Source organism: Typopeltis vanoorti, chromosome 11 (genome assembly GCF_054136105.1).
Source record: "Typopeltis vanoorti isolate ZY-2024b chromosome 11, IOZ_Tvanoo_1.0, whole genome shotgun sequence".
Lineage (NCBI taxonomy): Eukaryota > Metazoa > Arthropoda > Arachnida > Uropygi > Thelyphonidae > Typopeltis > Typopeltis vanoorti.
Genome location: NC_143559.1, coordinates 123,119,834 through 123,141,773, shown reverse-complemented (window position 1 = coordinate 123,141,773; position 21,940 = coordinate 123,119,834). Strand labels below are relative to the sequence as shown.

The following is a 21,940-nucleotide window of genomic DNA, read 5'->3' as shown; positions in this document are numbered from 1 at the left end:
ATTCGTGGCCGTTGGCTAATACAGAAATCTCTTCTTGAGTAAAAGAACATCCTGATAAATTTACTATTAAACTATCCTTATTGTTTGTTTGTAATATTAGTAGATTGAACCATATACAACGGTTGACTAGTTAATTAAATTTTTGTATAAGAGAGATACGAATCTAAGCACTCTGGCCTAGCAGAACATCATCTCAACTAAAAATAGGGTTCTTTGAAAGAAAAGTAAACTTTTACATAAAAGTAGATTCCTTGAAAAGTAGTTATAAAAGGAGAGCTACAAAGTCTTTCTACACTGACTGGACTTAAACAGATCTGATGGCCTTTGGTTATCTCCTTAATTAGGAAATGTTAGTGTGTCTTATGTAAATTCCTGATTATTAGCTTGTTTCATTAATTTATTATTTATTTTTATTTAATTTTTTTAATTAGGAATTTGCTGACCATCTATTGTCTTACTTTTGCTGTAGGTTCTTTTAAAATTGATTATTTTATTGCACTTTGTTTTGTGTTCCATTGTTAACTGTAACTGAAGATGCTTTTGATAAATGCAAAAATCTTTGAAGATGCAAAAATTTTACATCTAATAAATTTATTGCATTAAGTTTCACTTTCTGTCTTTAATTTTTTTCAAACTTCTTCCACTTATTGTTTTGTGTGTATTATTATAATTTTAATATTGTATTTCTGAAGATGTGTGACAGAAACAAAACATAAGAACTGTTAAACCCACTGGCAGCTCATAAATGTTGTAGGGCTGCAGCCCCTCCAGTGTAAAATGAAAGTTCCTGTTTTATTATCGCCATTAATTTTTATATATTTAGCTAAAAACCGTTATTTTCTTGTTTGTAACAAATACCCTCAATAGTATTTTATATAATTCATTTTGTGGCAATTGTCGTATTTTGCAATAGTCAATGTACTGTGTGGGCTAGTATACTCAACACTGGAGCTGCATTCAGTGCAGACCGCACCAAACCACTACCTAGTGGGGATAACGTAGTGGGAGTAACACATGATTTACGTGCAGTTTGGCTGTTAGCATTGAAGCCCAAGATGCTTTGTTACTACTCATGCACTGATTTTAACATTGATTAAAAATTAACATTGTTGTCGTTATCTTAGGTAAATATTGTGCGGTTTTTCTTTTTTCTGTTTAATTCTAGCATTTAATTTACGAGGGTTGTTTGAAAAGTTTGGTAAATATCCAATAGACGGCAACACAATTCGTTCCTTCATACCAGTGTTGGTATGTGTCATCTTTTTCATGACCCTGGCCAAATTTTAGCCAGGCGCAATGCATAGTTCTCATTTGGCAAACATTTAAAATGACCATGTTCGCATTTTTCGTAAAAATTGAGAAAAATGAGATTCGTGCAGTGATAAAATACTTTTATTTGAAGAAGTGGATGGCCGCACATATCAAAGCCAAGTTAGATGCAGGGCATGGGGACTCTACACCAGACTATTTATTAAAGACTGTTTATTTTTGGATAAATGAGTTTAAACATGGTCATAAGCCCATCGAAGATGAAGCACGCTCTGGACACCACTACAAAGGCGAAGGAAATTATTGACAAAATCCATGGTATCGTTATGGAAGATCGCCGAGTGAAAGTGCACTTTAATCTCGGCAATCTCATGCTGATTTTAGCATGAGATTGCTGAGATTGTAGGCATCTCAACTGAACGGGTGTATAATATTCTGCACGAAAAATTGTACATTAAAAAGTTGTGTGTGCGATTGTTGACTGTGATTGTTCACTGTCGATCAGAAACACATGCTAAAAGACATTTCAACAGTGTTTGGTGACATATAATCATAAATCACCAGATTTTTTGCATTGATTCGTGACTGTAGATGAAACTTGGATCCACCACTACATACCTGAGTCCAAGCAGCAGTCAAAACAGTAGACAATGCCCGGTGAAAGAACGTCAAAAAAAAGTGAAGACCGTTTTGTCAGCTGGGAAGGTGATGGCCACTGTTTTTTGGGATTCCCAAGGAATTATCATGATAGACTATTTGGAAAATGGGCAAGACAATAACAGGAATCTATCATGCATCATTGTTGGACCACTTAAAAGAACTTAACAAAAAAAAGGGGCCAAGATTGGTGCAAAAAAAGCGCTCTTTCATCAAGACAATGCACTGTCCCACAGATCAGCCCATCACAATGGCAAAATTGCATGAATTGATATTTGAGTGGATTACTTATTATAATATGTGCCATATACTTAAGACTGAATTTTAAGTTAACTCAGAATGACTTTGGTAATCTTATATTCCAGCTGAATCCTCTGATAACTCATGGGTCACATTTAATGGATATAATGTTCTGTGGGATAATGCAGTCAGCAGTGGGAGAACCCAAATTGTTGATTATGACCTTTCACTTTTCTTAATAATCGATGCAATTTCTATGACACCTTTGTATGTATTCTGCAGTGAATCTTAAAATCTTCTCCCCTGCCCCGTCCAATTTTTGTGGACACTTGAAGAAAATTTATATATGGATGTGAATCACTTTTGCTTTCCAGTATATTAGGCAGGGACCTTATGAATTATGATAGGTATGTAGTCATCAAGTGACTAAAGGGACCTGCCCCAATTAATCTTTTGACAACGTTATCCTCCCAACTGGCTAGGTCTATAGATGTCCAGATAAATCTGGAGACAATGCAGACCACCCGTTGAAAGAACATGTGATAATCCTGCACGTTGAAGACTACACTTAATCAGATTATCTCACGTTCATAGCTACGTCTTAATTTCTTTAACAAGAAACGCAGTTCCTTGTTGTGTGCTGGATAACTGGATCTTAGTTATGTTGGATAGACTAAAAATGTAGAAATGATTTTATTTTTGTTTTCCCTTTTTATTGTACAGTACAATTTTAATGGCTGGACAAAATAAAGATCCTTGCATACTTTCTTCAATTAAATATTGCCTTACCTTGGAGAACTAATTTCATTTTTAATTTTTTAGTGCTAATTTTTTCTAATCACTTACTCAACAAATCATTTTCTTTGTTCTCTAAGAAATTAATTCATAATAATTGTTTGAAATATTATTTAAAAAAAAAAACGGTTGCCAACATTATGTTGGCAGCCATTATTCCAGATTATGTTATTTTTGTTTTTGTTCAAAATCATATTTTGAAGAATACTTCACAGATTTCCTGAAGGATGTGCTTGGGTGAACTTTGCTTTATAGAGAATAACATGAAATTTAATCATCACTAATTTTTTTTTTTTTTTTTTTTTTTTTATATTATAATTTACTGTTTTTTCCACTTTCACCTTTTTGGTTTCCCTGTATAATTGGTCATTATAAAATGAAATTAACAGTTATGATTTAAAATGGATATTTTTTTTTCTGCTAGTTCAGATATTATGCTCCAATTTTAAAGTTAGCAATACTTTTGCTTATATTTTATCAATTGGGAAAACATGCTACAATTGAAACATAAATTATTTCACCAAACATTTAAAAAAAATAAATAAAATAAAATATATAAACTATAATGTGAACATTTTCACCTTGCCAACACACAGTATCGATGTGATATGGATTCCAAATTTCTTGTGTGGGAGATATATATTACAAAGTTTTGAAATAAAAATCACTGCTACAATGATGTTTATTATTTTAACGGTATAATAGAACACAGAAACTAAGTAAATAATTAATTTATTAACTTGATGCTGATATTTCGCTGGTATTATAACCAGCATCTTCAGAGCACAAAAACACTGTTTGTCACAATACGTGAGACTAAAACAACATGGTGTACTTAAACAAAATTGTAGCAGCAACACAAAGACTAGAGTCCTGATTTTGGCGCCCTCTATCTGGAAAAAAAAAAAAAAAAAAAAACCGCTATCATATATTACTAGAGTCCTAGAAAAGTGCTAGTTTTTTTCCTAATATGACTGTCTCCCAGATCTTCGGCAAGTTAATACAGCCATATTTGTTGAGATTTGGAGTGTGTTTTAGGGCTTCTGTCGCCTCTAAGAACAATCTCTCTGATTTATATGGGTTTCTGTGTAGTACTTTTGTGTCTTTGCAGTTGATCCTGTGTGCAGGGGTATCCAGAGCATGGTCTGCTAGGCCCGACTTCCCATAATGATATTTCCGGACCTATCGTTTATGTTCGCTGATGCGGATATTCACAGTTCTTCCTGTTTGACCGTAGTAGGCTTGATTGCATGAGCAGGGTACTTGGTAGACTCCTGGATGTGATAAAGGAGGAATGCTGTCCTTGGGTGAGCGGATGAGGGTGGCTAATTTGCTACATGGTCTGAATGTAGTGTGTAGTTTATGTTTATTGAGAATTCTTGAGATCTTTTCGGATGTGCCTTTAATGTAAGGGATGGTGACTGTTTTGTTGTAGTTCTCTGTGGTGGATGGTGGGAGGGGTTTCTTAGGAGTGTTTAGTATTTTGTTTATTTTTTGTGGATTGTAGCCGTTGGCCAAGAAGGTGTGGCGTAAGTGAGTCAGTTCAGCAGTAAGAGCCTTGTCATTTGAACAGATTGCTCTCGCTCTATGGGTTAGCGTTTTTAATATGCCATATTGTTGAGAAGGATGATGGTGTGATTGTTTGTGTAAGTATCTGCCTGTATGTGTGGGTTTTCTGAAAACTGAAAATGATAAGGAACCATCTGGGAGACGTGTGATGAGTGTATCCAGGAAGGGCAGACAGTTGTTGGCTTCCAGTTCCATAGTAAAGTGGATTTTTGGATGTTGGCTATTTAAATGTGCTAAGAATGTTTTCAATGTCTCAGGGCCATGTGGCCAAATAGCAAGCACATCATCAACATAGCATAGCCAAAGTGTTGGTTTGAGAGTGGCTGTATTGATTGCTTGTTTTTCCAGGTGTTCTATGTAAAAGTTGGCTAGGGGGGGAGAAAGGGGTTAGCCCATGGCTGTCCCATCAATTTGTTTGTATATTTTTCCTTTCCATGTGAAATATCCTGCATGTATTGTGAATTTGAATAGTTCAAATATATCAGGGGGGAAGTGTGACTTCAGTAGATTGAGGGTTTCTATTAGTGGTACATTTGTGAATAGTGAAGTGATGTCAAAGCTTACTATTAAGTCTGAGCTTTTTAGGGTGAGGTGTTGTAAGATGCTTTTTAGGTGTGCTGAATTTTTGATAAAGGAGGGAGAATTGTTAGTGAGAGTGGCTAGTAGCTTCGCTAAATGTCTAGCCAGTTTGTATGTGGGACTATCAAAAAATAATATCTCACATAAGGAATTCATTGCTATAAAAGAGCTACACAACAACAGCCAGATTACCATAACAAAAGCAGACAAAGGAAATGCAACCATGGTGATGGACACAACTGAATATGAAAACAAAATGCACACACTATTACAAGATCAGTCAACATACAAAATTATAGATCGCAATCCCACCAACACACAAAAGAATAAGGCACGAAAATTATTAAAAAAAGTCGCTTCCTGGCCCAAAGACACAGTTAACAAACTCAAACCCTTCCATGTTAAAACACCGAGGATCTATGGATCACCAAAAATTCACAAACCAGGCACACCCCTACGCCCAATTGTGGACAGTATAAATAGTCCCACATACAAACTGGCTAGACATTTAGCGAAGCTACTAGCCACTCTCACTAACAATTCTCCCTCCTTTATCAAAAATTCAGCACACCTAAAAAGCATCTTACAACACCTCACCCTAAAAAGCTCAGACTTTTTAGGGTGAGGTGTTGTAAGATGATTTGCCAGAAATCATTCTCAGAGAGAATGATTTCTGGCAAATCATTCTCTCTTTTCTTTCTCAATATCAGTGAGAGTAATCTAAGCCTTTAGCTTTTCCTCCAGCTAAGAGGATTATTATCAATTATTTCTAAGACAGATTATTTCAGAAATAGCAACCAGCAGTAGAAATAGTAATATTTAGATTTTTTTAAGAAAAAGAAATAAAAATAATACTGCTGAACTTTCTTTTGTGTGGTATGCATATAAACAGTTTTACATGTTCAAATAATTTCAGAAGACAGTAGAACAGCTGATTTTAGATTGAAAAGAAATATTACAGAATTAGAAGCTTCATGGTACAACAATGTTATTGCTTTATTTCTTTTGTCAGAACAGTAAATGAAGAGTAATAGATTTTGAATACTGCCTTGAAAAGCTTTCAGACCTGTAGAAATTTAGAGTAGTTATGTAACTGAGTTCCAGGAGAGGATAAGGAGGGGGGGGGAAGCATTAGAAAATCTTCAAAAGGAGCATAAATTTTGAATTATTCCATATATGATATCTTTCATATTATATTTGCAACATATCTATGGTGATTACGCACTGGATATTATCGTAATGTGCATCCTACAAAAAAAAAAAAAAGAAGAAGAAGGCAAAGAGTCCCTGCTAAAATAGGATATAAATTTCTGATACTAAGAAGACTCATAATCAAAAACCGAGTAATGCAATTTAATATCATTTGTTGTTCATAAAAACAAAACAAAGAAAAAATGTGTTTCTAAAACTGAAATGTGATGATCCATGTAATGGTAATTTGCTAGGAAAGAAAACAAAAGTTATATTAATTTCTATAAATATTATTTAAAAATAATAAATATTTGACATAATATTTTTAATGCAAACATTTGAAAATTTGCAAAAAAAATTGTTTCTGTGTTGTAAGTAAAGTCAAAGAACAATCAGTGCAACTGTTCTGTTGCACTGATATGAAGAATAAAATAAAGCAAATTTACTATTACTAAATAGTTATATTTGCAAAGACTGAACAGTGATCATTTCAGGATATTGATTATTTTTGCACATGTGAAATTCGTTTCAATTTGGGAAGAGACACAATAAATCAATTGTGAGGCAAAAAAAAGGTCAAATATCATAGGACAGTAAAGGAAATTCCAAGTAACACAGTAAAAGTAAAGACAGGTGACACAAAGACCAACAATTAATCCACTAATGGCTCTAAAATAGCCGTAAAGGGATTAATGGTGGAGGAAGGATGGCATGATAAAAGGTAGAATGTTATTATTATTATTATTATTATTAGACATCTCCAGGAAGTCCAAGACTCATCGATGGAGGGCACCTACTCTCCAACTCCACCACTCAACCTCATCCACACCAACACCATCTACACCAATGCCATCTACTGTTCACCACCGCTACTATTTTCACAGGCAATCACAAGCATCCATGCCCACAGCGGGATTCAAAACCGCAACCTTTTGACTGGAGAGCAGATACGCTAACACTCGGTCAACTAGGCCAGCATATGACAGTAAAGGAAATTCCAAGTAACACAGTACACATAAAGACAGGTGACATGCTGAATGCCTATGAAGTTTTGATCAGTGAAAAAAAACTAGAGTGGTCTGACTATTTCATCCACCTCGGCCAGTTGGGATGTTATAATAATAATAATGAGTAAACTGTTATATTTCAGAAACTTCCACAAGTATTTGTAGTAAATATCAAATAAGAAGAAATTCCTGAAATTAAAAGAAATGGAATCAAATTTCAACCATGGATGAAACTTTACAGCTTGTTAATTTATAATTAACATTGCAAATTTAATTACAAACATGGTGTAGTCAATCTAGAATTTACTGTGGTGAGGAAAATGTTGAAAGAACAGGCAAGGAGGTGACTATTCCCATGTATAACACTTCGGTTGGCCACACCTGGGCTATTTATGCACAGATCTTGTTGTCGGGTTTTTTTAGTAAATCTTAGAAATGATTAGTGATTATTCCCATGTATAACACTTTGATTGGCCACACCTGGGCTATTTATGCACAGATCCTATTGTCTGGTTTTCTTAGTAAATCTTAGAAATCAAAAGGAAATATTAAAAAGAGTGTGGAGTCAGGTTACTGTGGAACTTTGGAATGTAAATTGATAGAGTATACATTACAGATCCTGATACATAGAAAAATAGCTGATATGATAGAGACATAATGTGAGTGGCGCTTACATGATAAATATCAGAGCAAGTTTTCAAAGAGCAGAAGGAATATGAATAAGAGGCCTTCCCCTAAAGTTGCATATGGAGTTTAATGAATGGTTGCACAGGAAGTGGTGGATGATTGGAATACACTGCTAGAGTCGTATTTTTGAAAACTCTGAATGAATTTAAGATGTAGTATGACTAGTATTGAGTTATTTAGTACCTTGTTTTTCAACCTGTGGTTGAAGCACAATTGGTCCTCCAAAAATTTTCCCCCAATCATCGAGCGGCTACATGATTTGGGTGCAGGGCGAGCAGGACACTGCACGTGACAATGTAGCGCCTGAAGTATAGGCGAAATGCGTGGCCGTCAAATGACAGTATTGTGTCAGCTCGCCTGTGGACAACACGTAGCAAAAATTCTTGTTTTATCGCACTTGTCCGTATTGTTTTCTAATATTGTGTTGTGGTATTTCAGAAAACAAGTTATTTCTTTCGTAAAATTTGAAACCCTACAAAATGGAGACAAAAAAAAGTCAAACAGCAAAACCTTTTAACCTTCTTTAGTAGAGGCAAGGACAATATTCAGGAGAAAAGTAGTGATGGTACCGAAAATATGCCAAGTACTAGTGCTTCAAGTTTAGAAGAAACAAAGAAAAAGAAATATGTTGATACTTCGGAATGTGCTACAAACCAAAAAAGAAAAAGAAAAGGATACTTTGTTAGGTGTTTCGACAAGGACTATTTAAAGCTTATCTAACTATTGCTACAGCCTTTGTGTGTAGGCTCTGAAATTCTGTCAAATGACGCTATGAAACCTTCCAAACTTGTTCGTCATTTGCATTCAAAGCATAGAGATTTTATTGGTAAGCCACTGGACTTTTTTCAAAGATTATGTGACTAGATGAAAAGTCAGAAAAGTGAAATGAAAATGATGACGACTAGTGACAAGTCCCTTCTTCAAGCGTCTTATTTAGTTGCTCTTCGAATAGCTAAAACGAAAAAAACATTTACTATTGGTGAGGAGTTAATAAATCCTTGCATCTTAGATGTCGTACAAGAAATTTTGGGTCCTGAAGCCACTAAAAAACTGGAAGCTATATCGCTTTCGGACACCACCATTCAGAGGAGAATTATTGATATGGCCACCAATATTGAAAAGCAAGTTGTAGAGGGGGATAAAGAAATCTAGATGTTTCGCATTTAACTTGATGATTCAACTGACATGAGTAACTATGCTATCCTACTTTGCTTCGTGAGTTATAGTGAAGATGAAGACTTAAGGGAAGAACTTCTTTGTTGCCTTGACTTACCTGGACAGACCACTAGTTTAGAGATATTTAATGCTCTTGACGGGTATTTCTGAGCACAGGGCTTAGACTGGAGGAAATGCATCGGAGTGTGTACGGACGGTGCTGCAAGCATGACTGGACTTCTCTCAAAAGTAGTTGCAAAAATAAAGGAAGTCATGCACCCAGATGTTTTGTCCACTCACTGTATGATCCACCTGGAGCACCTAGCTGCAAAGAAGCTTTCTACTGAACTAAACACTGTGATGAATGATGCAGTGAAGATCATTAATGAAATTTGTAGTCAAGCTATGAACTCTAGGCTGTTCACGACACTGTGTGAGAGTATGGACTCGCACCACCAACATCTCCTTCTCCATGCAGAAGTGAGGTGGTTATCGAGAGGATGGGCTCTTGCACATCTTTTCGAACTGAGGGAAGAAGTAAAGCAGTTTCTGCAAGAGTGAAAATCTGACCTAGTAGAGCCTTTGTTGAATGAGGAATGGATGGCTAAGCTTGCGTATATGGCAGACATATTTAGCCTTCTTAACGAACTTAATATTTTTCTTCAGGGGTCTTGTACAAATATTTTTACACTGAGAAATAAAATGGATGCATTCAAAAAGAAGCTGGCTCTTTGGGATACTCTTGTACAACAGGAAGATATAGAAATTTTTCAACTTTTGGAAGAATTTTTGATTGCTGCTGATGTCAACAAGAAAGTCATAATCAAAATAAGTCATCATTTAAGGGCATTAGCTGAAAACTTTAATAATTATTTCCCTGAAAATGAGGATCCTTGTAAAGGTAACCTCTGGATTAATAATCCCTTGTTGGAAGATATAAAATCATGTGCACTTGATCCTCGTGAAAAAGAAAAGCTGATCGAGTTGTCTTCTGATGTCACTCTGGTTTCCACACATAAATTGTCTGGACACCAGAAACCACTAAATCATTGTCTCAATTTTGGATATCATTCGAAAAAGAATATCCATCTCTGAGTTATAAAACTATCAAATTGTTGGTCGTTTTTTCGACTTCCTATTTCTGTGAAAAGCTTTTTCAGCCATGTCAGTAATAAAAACTAAAAGGAGAAATCGAATGGATGTTACTGCAGCACTTGGTCTCTCAGAAACAACACTCCAGCCACGTATATCAAATTTTCTGACCTATAAGCAGCAGCAGATGTCGCACTAGCTAAAAATTGTAATTTTATAACATTGGATTTAATAAATAAAATACTATTTACATTGGTTTATGTTTCTGTCTTAGCCGTCAGCCGGTCCACGAAATATTTCTCCTATTTTCCCCGTTCCGCAGGTGTAAAAAGGTTGAGGAACGCTGATTTAGTATACACTACCTATGATGTCCTTTTGACTCCATGAAAGTGCGTGGTCATGATGATAATAATGCATCTTAGTTAGTCAGTCTTACACAGAGGTGACAGAGTGCTTTCTCCTTGAAATTCTGATTTTTTCTTTTCTTTGAAAATGAAACCACACAACTATGCTCAGCATTCATTTTAAACAAGCCTAACCTGATATTTTACAAACAGATAGCTGCTGAAAGTAGTTTTATACCATATTCATTTAGTTTTGATAGTCTAATTTCTTATTTATGTTTCATAAGTAGTGTTTTTCATAAGTGTTATCTGTGATCTCAAAATGAAAATAATTTTCCTTTTAGGTTCAAGGCAAAGATCCAAAATTCTGGCGAAGTTTGGATATAGATGCTCCAAATATTAGGCCGTTATTTAAGACCCAAAGAAGTAGTTCCATGCCCACTCCAAAAATGCAAAAAAGTGTAGATACAGGACGTATGTCTCCTTCAATGGGAGGAAAGGGAGATGAAGGTGACTCTTCTCCAACATGTAAGGAAGCTGGATCAAGAGTATCTAATGAAGATAATGTCCTTTTAGATCCAGAAGTACTTACAGACTTTCCTACTCAAGCATTAGTTCTTACTGTTTTGGTAAGTTTCTGTTTTACTTGAGAATAATGGTGATTATCTGAGTGCCTTTCATATGATATTAATTGTGAATGCTATTTAAATTGTAAATACGGAGTGTGTGTGTGTCTCCTTCAATGGGAGGATAGGGAGATGAAGGCAACTCATCTCCAACATATAAGAAAGAATAATGGTGATTATCTGAATGCTTTTTATATAATATTAATTGTAAGTGCTATTTAAATTGTAGAAATTCTTAAAAACACAATTATCTATATGTGTGAGAGCACACAAGATGGCGCTAAGAACAAAATCATTGCATCAAGTAAGTGAGTTTTTATGTGCATTTCACCTTATGATGATGTCCTGTTAGTTTCTGGTAAAAATATTTACAATAATAAAATTATTCTTTATTCTTCTGAATACAGGTGTCCAGTAATCATTATATCAAGCAGCTTATGCACCAACTGATTAAATGGCAAGCTTGTTGTCAAGAATGAATGTGTACGAGGGTTGTTTGAAAAGTTTAGTAAAAAAAATAAGTTAAACACATTTTTTTGGAAAAAATAGCTGTAAAGGGATCAATGGCGGAGGAAGGATGGCATGATTTCATTTTTCAACATAGTCTCCATCAAGATCTATGCACTTGGTCCAGCTAGTTTCCAATTTTTTTATCCCATCTAAAAAGTAGGATTTGTGAAATTGTGCAAAATAGTCATTGACAGCCTTGATGACATCCTCATTCAAAGAAAATTTTTTCCCATTAAGCCAAATTTTTAAGTTTGGGAACAAGAAGTCACATGGGGCCAAATCCAGAGAATACGGTGGATGTGAAACCAATTCAAACCTCAATTCATGCAATTTTGCCATTGTGATGGGCTGATCTGTGGGACAGTGCATTGTCTTGATGAAAGAGCGCTTTTTTTGCACCAATCTTGGCCCCTTTTTTTTGTTAAGTTCTTTTAAGCAGTCCAACAATGATGCATGATAGATTCCTGTTATTGTCTTGCCCATTTTCCAAATAGTCTATCATGATAATTTCTTGGGAATCCCAAAAAACAGTGACCATCACCTTCCCAGCTGACAAAACGGTCTTCACTTATTTTTGGTGCTCTTTCACTGGGCATTGTTTTGACTGCTACTTGGACTCAGGTGTGTAGTGGTGGATCCAAGTTTCATCTACAGTCACGAATCAATGAAATATATCTGGTGAATTATGATTAAACATCACCAAACACTCTGTTGAAATGCCTTTTCACATACTTTTCTGATCGACAGTCAACAATCGTGTTCACAGCTTTTTCATGCAGGATATTATACATCTATTCAGTTGAGATGCTTACAATCTCAGCAATCTCATGCACTTTCACTCGCCGATCTTCCATAATGATACCATGGATTTTGTCAATCATTTCCTTTGTAGTGGCCTCAGTCGGGCGTCCAGGGTGCACTTCATCTTCGATGGACTTACGACCACATTTAAACTTATTTATCCAAAAATAAATAGTCTTCAATGCTGGTGCAGAGTCCCCGTGACCTACATCTAACTCGCCGTTGATATGCGCGCCTTCCACTTCTTCAAATAAAAGTGTTTTATCACTGCACGAAACTCATTTTTCTCCATTTTTATGAAAAATGTGAACACAGTCATTTTAAATGTTTGCCAAATGAGCAAATGAGAACTACTCATCGCATATAGCAAAAATTTTGACAGGGGTTATGAAAAAGATGATACGTGCCAACACTGGTATGAATGAACAAATTGTGTTGACATCTATTGGAAATTTACCAAACTTTTCAAACAACCCTCGTACATGTCGTTGTACACACATGCCACTGGGGAGAGTGCAAGTGAATGCTACTATTTAACGGCACTTAAAGGCAAAGTTGTTAAAGTTCAGAAATGTAAAATGCAGGCAATTTTTTTTTTTATTTCATATGGTGATACAATGACCATGAGCCTCTATTACAGGGAGGTATGGCACCATCTCAATCCCCCCCCCATTTTATCCGGGCTCAGGGTCAGCATAGCTGATGAATTGGGGCTGGGAGGGACTGTTTCTTAAGTATTCCTGACTGTAATTCGTGTGTCTTCACGGGGCCAGTTTGCCTGTTCTGTGGGATGAAAAACCTGAGTTTCTAGGTGATAAAAAACCCTACCTCCGTATGAGACTGGATAACTCACCTTTTGTTGACAGAGACCAGATAAAGGTTCCTCATGTCACCAATGGGAATCGAACCCAGGTCTTTCCTACCACTGGGCTTTGTCTGTACCAACTAAGCTACGGAGTCTCTATGCATGCAATGAAATTAGACATATCAGTGGATGGAAATAAAAGAGCAGAAAAATTTGAGTGAGAAAGCCAAAAGAAAGAGAGAATGAATGATGCAAGAGTGGTATTGTATTGGTATTTTTATTATTAGCAGCAAGGTGAATTTGAGCCTGCACAAGATTTGTTTTCAAGACGGAAGATAAGCAAGGTGACTGAGGCTTTAGTTAGTGATAATCGTAGGAATAAATAATTTCATTGGACAGAAGGAGAAGAGAAGATAAATATCAGAAGATAATGAAGAAAGCAAAAAAAAAAAATCTATATTTTATTCATCTGGGCTTTTTAAAAATGAATAAAATTGAATATTCTTTTGAATAAGTGCTTAAGGGTCAAAGCTGTATAACTGAGAGGAGACCTCCACATAGCCTTTAAAGGAATGCGGAGAACCGACCAGGCCTTCTGACCTAATGTCCAATCCTCACCTTCTCGTGGTGCACCCTGTTGGGTATCTACCTGGATAGTGAACGAAGAGGATGGGCTGGCAATTTGGGATTTAGCCGACCAAATTGGATTCCTATTAGTTAAAACAAAATACAAAACGATGGTACAACATGACAAAATTTCATACCGACTGGAGCGTCGCCCGGTTAAACAAGGCCCCGTTGTTTTTGCCAGGGAACCAGGGCGAACAGCGAAAAATCAGCTACTGGAACAAATCTGAAAACACACCACAACACAACATCACCAGAGTTAAAGATCGGTACTATCAACGTAAGAAGCCTGAATGGCAAAGAAATGGAGCTAGCTGAGGAATTAGATAAGTACCAGATCGACATAATAGGGGAGACTGAAACAAAAAAGACCAAAACTGGTGAGATCTTTCTGAGCAATAAATACAAAATGTTATATTCAGGCAATGACAATCAAGGAAAAGAAGAAGTAGCCATAGTATTCAACACAAAATACGAGGCTAATCTTCTTGAATGGCAGTCAGTCTCAAGTAGAGTAATGTGGGCAAATATGAGAATGGGGAACTGGACAATGAGACTTATTTGTGCCTATGGTCCCACAGAAGGTTCTACTAAAGTAGAAGTGGAAGAATTTTTTGAGGCTTTAGAAAAAGCAACTGACACAATGAAAAAGGAAAAGTTGGTCCTTGTTATGGGGATCTAAATAGCAGAGTAGGAAATGATTGTGAGACATACAAAAATATTTTGGGAAAATTTGGAGAAAAGAGCCAAGCTAATAATAATGGCAAATATCTGTTGGATTTCTGCTGAGGACATGGACTGGTTATAACTAACACCATGTTCCAACATAAAAATGTGCACAAATTCACATGGAGAGAAGAGGCTAGGAATAAGAAAAGTCTCATTGACTATGTTATTGTTGATAGTGATGTTTTCTCCCTGGTGCAGGACACCAGAGTGTACAGAGGATTTGAAATTGGAAGTGATCACTATTTAGTCGTGAGCAGGATAAAATTGAATTTCATATTGAAAAGAATAACACGTAAGAAAGTTTTAAAGCGAATAAAAGTTGAGCAGCTCTCAGATGTGAACTGTAGACTAAAATACAGAAGTATTATTGAAAAGAAAATGAAAGAGTTTGAGAACAGGAATCAAACCTTGGAGATTCAGTGGCAAACTCTGAAGAAAACATTGATTGATTCTGCCAGAGAGGCATGTGGTGAGGTTGTGTGCAAGGATAAAAAAAATCAGAACTCCCTAGTGGACACAGGAAGTTAAAGAGGCAGTGAAGGAAAAGAAGAAAGCATATCAAAAGTTCCTGGCAAATAAGTCAGCTTTTACTCTTACAGAATACAGAGACAAATGTAAGAAAGCTAAACAGTGTGTAAAACTAGCTAAACAAAAGTCATGGGAGGACTTTGGCAAGAATAAAGAAAATAAATATCAAGAAGGTGGCAAAATATTCTGGAGGTTGTTGAAGAAGCTTAGGAATGGAGGAAAAAGTGCTGTAAAAGGAGTTAGAGATGATAAAGGTGACATGAAAACAGGAGAAAAAGATATCCTTGAAGTATGGAGTAATTACTTTGAAAAACTGCTAAATGAAACAAGCAGTGATGACAGCACAGTGGTAAAAAACACTCACCAGGCATGCAGTCAGGAATACATATCCATACTTGAGGTAGAAAAAGCCATCAAAGGCTTGAAATGTGGAAAGGCAGCAGGAGTAGATGATATTCGACCAGAAATGCTCAAGTATGGTGGTATAAAAGTCTTACAGTGAACTATGCAGTGGCTGCACTGCATAGTTCAGAAAGCCTGGACAGAGGGACAAATTCCCGATGATTGGAGTAGAGCTCTCATAGTACCCATATATAAAAAGGGAAATAAAACTGAATGTGAGAATTACAGAGGTATTTCCCTACTGAGTGTTCCTGGCAAGATCTATGCAAGTATACTTGAGAAACGGTTGAGAAGAATTGTGGAAGAAAAGCTTGGTGAAGAACAAGCTGGATTCAGGCCAAATAGAGGCTGTCAGGATCAGATCTTCACTTTACGACACGATTTGGAAAAGGTATATGACAAAGTGCCAAGAGAGAAGCTATTCAATACGCTGCAGTTATATGGTGTCAATGGGGCATTATATCAAGCAATACTTAGTCTTTATTTGAGTTGTAAGTCAGCAGTTAGAATTGAAGGAAGTACAGGAAGATGGTTTAATGTTAAATCTGGTGTGAGACAAGGATGTACGTTATCCCCTCTGTTATTCATTATCTATATGGATCACATTATAAAGGAAAGTGGTATTAAACATGATATCAAAATTGGAGATGTTAATGACAGCTCTTTGCTTTATGCGGATGATGTTATACTTCTAAATAAATCCACTACAAGTCTGCAAGATTCTCTGACTAAATTGAATAACTGTTGTAATAGATATGGTATGAAGGTCAGCAATAAAAAGACAAAGACAATGAAAATAGGCAGAATCATTGAAAATGTCAACTGTGTTGTGAATGGAGAACCTGTGGAACAAGTAAACATTTCAGCTATTTAGGCACAATTTTTACTGAAGATGGTAAATTAAATATAGAAATAGACAACAGAATCAGCAAAGCTGGTATATTGGGAAGTCAATTGAATAAATTCATATGGAATAAGAGAGAAATTAGTCGGAACACTAAATTAGCTGTATACAAGACAGTGTTCAAACCAGTTTTAACTTATGGATCTGAGAGCTGGGTCAGAAGTAAAACACTTCACCAAAGACTAGAGACCGCAGATATGAGAGTCCTGAGAAAGATTAGAGGTGTGAACAGATGGCATCAATGGCAATATCATATTAAAAATGAGGATATTAGGAAAAAACTTGACATTGTAAGCATCCAGGAATGCATTAGCAGAGCTAATTTCAGGTGGTATGGTCACTTAAATAGAATGGGAGAGGAAAGATTAGCAAAACAAGTGTTCTCTGCCAGGTTGGCAGGAAAACGACCCAGAGGAAGACCAAGATGTAGGTGGATTGATACGGTACAAAGTCCCTTTGACGATAGAAATATAAGATCTGATTATGTTGGAGTCTTGACAAGTAACAGACTGATTTGTCGGAAAATTGTAGATAGGAAGTTAGTAATGATGTAATTTTTTCATGTAGTACTGTGATATCCTGTACACCCCTTGAGGGTACATGGCAGGAATTTGATGATGATGATGATGATATACATTTGAAGAAATACAACAAAAGAGGACAGAAGGATAGGTTGTCTCTATATAAAATATCCGATGCCTGAAAATCTCTCATATTGCATGCTGGAAAAAATGGGTAAAAAGTAAACCAGGATTTGTATATAGTTCAAACATGGTTTTTTTAATGAACTTCTCTTCCAAAAAGCAAAATAATGAAATATTCAGTGAAACCTCTGTAATGTAATGGTGCTTAGCACCAAAAATGCCTGGCCTTTTTCTGTGGATGCGACCACTCAGAAATAAAAGACCAACCTCTTTAATGAGGTGTAGAAACCTTGCTTATATTTATTCAAACTCCTGTGTTTATTTACTTATAGAGATTTTCCTGTATCCTGATGATTTAATGGTTTAAGGAGACATATTTGAAACGCAATACCATTTGCTTCTCAGTGGATTACTTATTATAATATGTTCCTTATACTTAAGACCGAGTTTCAAGTTTACTCAGAATGACTTTAGTAATCTTATATTCCAGCTGAATCCTCTGATAAGTCATGGGTCACATTTATTGGATATAATACTTTGTGTGATAATGTAGTCAGCAGTGGAAGAATCCAAATTGTTGATAATGACCTTTCACTTGTCTTAATAATCTATGTAATTTCTTATGACATGTTTGTATGTATTCTGCAGTGAATCTTAAAATCTGCTCCCCTGCCTTGTCCAATTTTTGTGGACACTTGAAGAAAATTTATATATGGATGTGAATCACTTTTACTTTCCAGTATATTAGCACAGGAACCATGTTCTCTGTCATGGATGCTCAGGATAAAAATTGACCAGAATAACTGGAATACATTCTTACAGCTTTCAGAATTTAATCTTGTAGTCATGAGCCTAATACATAATTGAATCAGTGATGCATATAACAGATTACATCACTGATGGAAAATGGTTTACTTTTTTAGATGCTGTACATCGTTAACTCTCATAGCTTTTAAAATTGCTTGGGATAAACATGTTACATTAAATGTCAGAATCAGAAAAATTTTGAATCCATTTTATATTATCTATACATACTGGCAACTGAATTAGAAACCTTTATGCAGATCTATGTAAACATCACTTACATAGCATATATGCAAAATATGTTCTAGGCAACTGTAATAATGCTGCTGGTCAGTAATTGTCACTCGTGTTGATTGCAACAGGAAAAACAAAGGATCTTTGAGAGTTCGATAACGGACTTATGGTTGGTATCTGCCTGTCTGGCTGGAACCAAGATATTGAAAACAGCAGAGCTGACTGGTTTCTGAAAGGTGAGATATCCCAGGTGTTTAATCAGTGGGTAAAAAACCTACATTGCTTGCCTAAGAGGCTTAACTGTGGTCCTAAAGGAACAAGATCGTTATTGTCTGAGAAGGGATGTTTGGTCAAACAGAACTTCCTGTGTGTAGCAATCGACCAAAGCATTTAATGAAGGCTATACCTGACCAATATCTCACTTACCTATGCACAGGGAAATGAAGAGGATCAGTATTGGCAGTCACTAAAGGAGGTCCAACATGATATTAAATAAAAGTTTCCAATTCAGTGGCTGGTATGTGTATTACATATGACCATTGCTAAAGATCTATGGGATAAGATCCAGAAAATGAACATTAGATATATAATACAGTAATCTGCTGTTTATCCAACCACGTCGTTAAGACAGTTTGCCATTCTGGATAATTGAAGTACAATTACATGGTTCTGTATCAGGTCAGTTGTCATGCAGAGTGTTAGTTAATTAAAGGGTTGTTGATTTGAAGGTTGAATAAATGATAGATTACTGTACATACACATTTCAGAGCAATGGAAGACACTCTAGAACATCGGTTCCCAAAACCGGTGGTACGCCTACTCCCGGGTGTACGTGCTGGGTTGTGGGTTGTTCAGATGTACACAAAAAATAATCAGTAATGGTGGAAAAACAAGTAAAGTAAACAAAATGCAAAACGTTAGTTATGAAATAATAAATGTCAGTATTTAAAAACAAGGGGGTACAATTTATAGAAATGGGTTTAAAAGAGGCACACAAGTGGAAAAAGTTTGGGAACCACAGCTCTAGAATATCAGTAAAATTCAAGATTTGCTAGCATATTGATAATGCTTCATATCCTCCTGATTTTTGACACAAAAAACAGTCTTAATTTCTCTTTAAATAGTCTAAAGCCATTTCATATAATTGGCCATTCATTTCATAATGAATGGCCAATATAATCGGGTAGCTTGTTGTGTCTGTGTGATTTTGGTGTAAATTCTGTAAATTAATTTAGTCTTTAACGATACGTTTCATATATTTGAATATGGCGCCAATGCGACGTAAGATAATGGCGTCCAAAAATACGACGCCATTGTTCAAAAACTGTAGTGTGAGAGAGTTTGTCCGGTGTGATGTGTGTGGAATGTATGCATTCCCGAATGAGTCTGGAGTATGGGTTGAAAGTGATAGTGGTGGGAGAATGTGTAGAAAGTGTATGCAAAGTGAGGAGTCGAAGTATGTGTCAGGTTGTGAGACAGTTATGGTCGAAGAAAGCCAGAATGCGAGTGAAAATAGTGGCTCGATAGGGAATTGTGGTGTACAAGATGGCAATGTGAGCGGTGATCTAAGAAAGAGTGAGAGCAATTATACAGAAAGTGAAAATGGTTTGAATGATAAAAAAAATGAGGAATTATTTGTAGGAAGTGAGATCGCTAGGCTGCACGCAGTGATACAAGATGCGCAGCGGCAATTAGAGCACCTGCAAAACTCTTTCCAGAGTGATTCGGCTAACGGAAATAAACAGCGTGGGCGAGTTTCCGAAATGAAGGAGAGAGTATTGTATGGTGACTCGTTATTAAGAGGAGTAATAGATGGGAGTGTAACTAAATCGTACTTGCCGGGTGCGAAATTTAAGGATGTAAGTGAGAGCATTAGAGTGCAAAAACAGAGGGTGAAAGAAATAACTATTGTGGCTGGTACGAATGAATTGAAAGGTGATAAATTTTTTATGAGAGAGGACTTGAAAGTATTGTTAAAGGTAGCGAAAGAAAAGAGTGACAGAGTTAGAATGGTGAGTCTGTTACCGCGGTATGACAGAGAGGAGTTTAGAAGGAGGGCCATAATCGCAAATGATATTATGCGCAGGTTATGCGGACGGTGTGGTGTGGAATTTGTGGACGTGTGGAATGAGTTTGATGGGCGAAAGGACTTATACAAGATGGATGGACTGCATTTGAATGGACTTGGTGTGCGGAGACTGGAAAAAGTGTTGCTGAATGAAGTGAAAATGGATGTGCAGAACCAGGGAAACTAGAACTACCAAGGAGGGGGGGAAGTGGATATCCAGACATCAGTGAGACAGTTGAGTGTAAAAATGTATATAATGTACCTGAGCCAGCAATAAGGACAAAAAATGGGAATGGGATATTTAGAATAACGCATCAAGATAGGGGTGGGACAAAGGGAACACTGCAATTCATGTATACTAATGCCAGGAGTATTAGGAACAAGAAGGAAGAATTTTTGGCCTTGATTGGCTCTTCCTGGCCACAGGTTATTGGCATTAGTGAAACATGGCTGACGGAAGATGATATAGTTAGTGGGATAGAATGTGTAGGTTATAGTATGTTTAGGAGGGACAGAGAGAATAAAATTGGGGGAGGGGTGTTATTGATGATAGCTGATGAACTGCAGCCAAGGAGAATTGAAGTATTGCAGGATAGTGAAAGGAGCTCATTTGAGGCTATTTGGTGTGAGATTGATACTGGCAGAATAAAATATACAGTTGGGTGCTGCTATAGACCAGGTGATGGAATAGATGGTGGAGATGGTATGCATAAACAAATTGATGAAATGAGTGGAAGGAGGGTAATTATTATGGGGGATTTCAACTATAGTAACATTGATTGGAAGGAGGAGAGGACACATGTGAGGAAGGAAATGGATTTTATTCAATTATTAAGGGATAACTATCTGAAACAGCATGTAATTGAAAATACTAGAGGTGTGAGAGTGCTTGACCTGGTAATAGTATCTGAGAATTTGACTGTAATGAATATGACCATGTTGCCACCTATTGGTGAGAGTGATCATAAGGTCTTGACCTGGGAGGTGGCTAAAGGTGTGAAATTTGTGATTAAGACAGGGTATATGTGGAATTACCGTGCTGGCAAGTATGACAAGCTTAGGAGATTGCTTGGATCAGTGCCATGGCATGTACAACTGCAAGGGCTGGACGTCGATAGAGCATGGGAAGTGATCAAAGAGCATTTACAAGAGGTTATGACTGATTGTATACCTAAGGTCCGAATAGTGAAACAAGGAGGGGTTAAATGGATGAATAACACCATTAAACTTGAGCTGCAAAAAAAGAAACAACTATGGAGGGAATTTAAAGAAAGGGGTGACCTGCAGGCACACGAACGGTATAAAGTACAGGCTAGAAGGGTAACGAGTGTGGTAAAAACAGCAAAAGCCGATTATGAAAGGAAACTAGCTATGCAAGCAAAAGAGAATCCCAAACAGTTCTTTCAATATGCTGCAAGCAAGAGAAAAACTATACATGGCAAAATGATTTTAAGGAATGATGATGGTAAAGAGTTCACTGAACCAGTCGATATAGTGGAGTTACTGAACGCGCACTTTGCAAAAGTATATCATCCAGGTGGTGACGTTGAAAAAATGAAGGAACCATTAGTTTATATGGGAATTGTGATGAATGAAGTGGAGGTGAATAGTCTATTACAGAACCTTAATGTGAATACATCTGTGGGATTGGATGGTATACCGGCACGGGTCTT

The 21,940-nt window shown here is 36.4% G+C and overlaps 1 protein-coding gene across 1 annotated transcript in view; it reads left to right on the top strand.

Annotated features, from left to right (window-relative positions):
• Nf1 (neurofibromin 1) overlaps nt 1–21,940 on the top strand; it is a 1,119,557-nt gene that overhangs the window by 1,056,910 nt on the left and 40,707 nt on the right. The window contains exon 56 of the mRNA XM_090400295.1: nt 10,930–11,214. Coding sequence (XP_090256421.1) covers nt 10,930–11,214 — 285 coding nt within the window. The remainder of the gene's footprint in view (nt 1–10,929; nt 11,215–21,940) is intronic.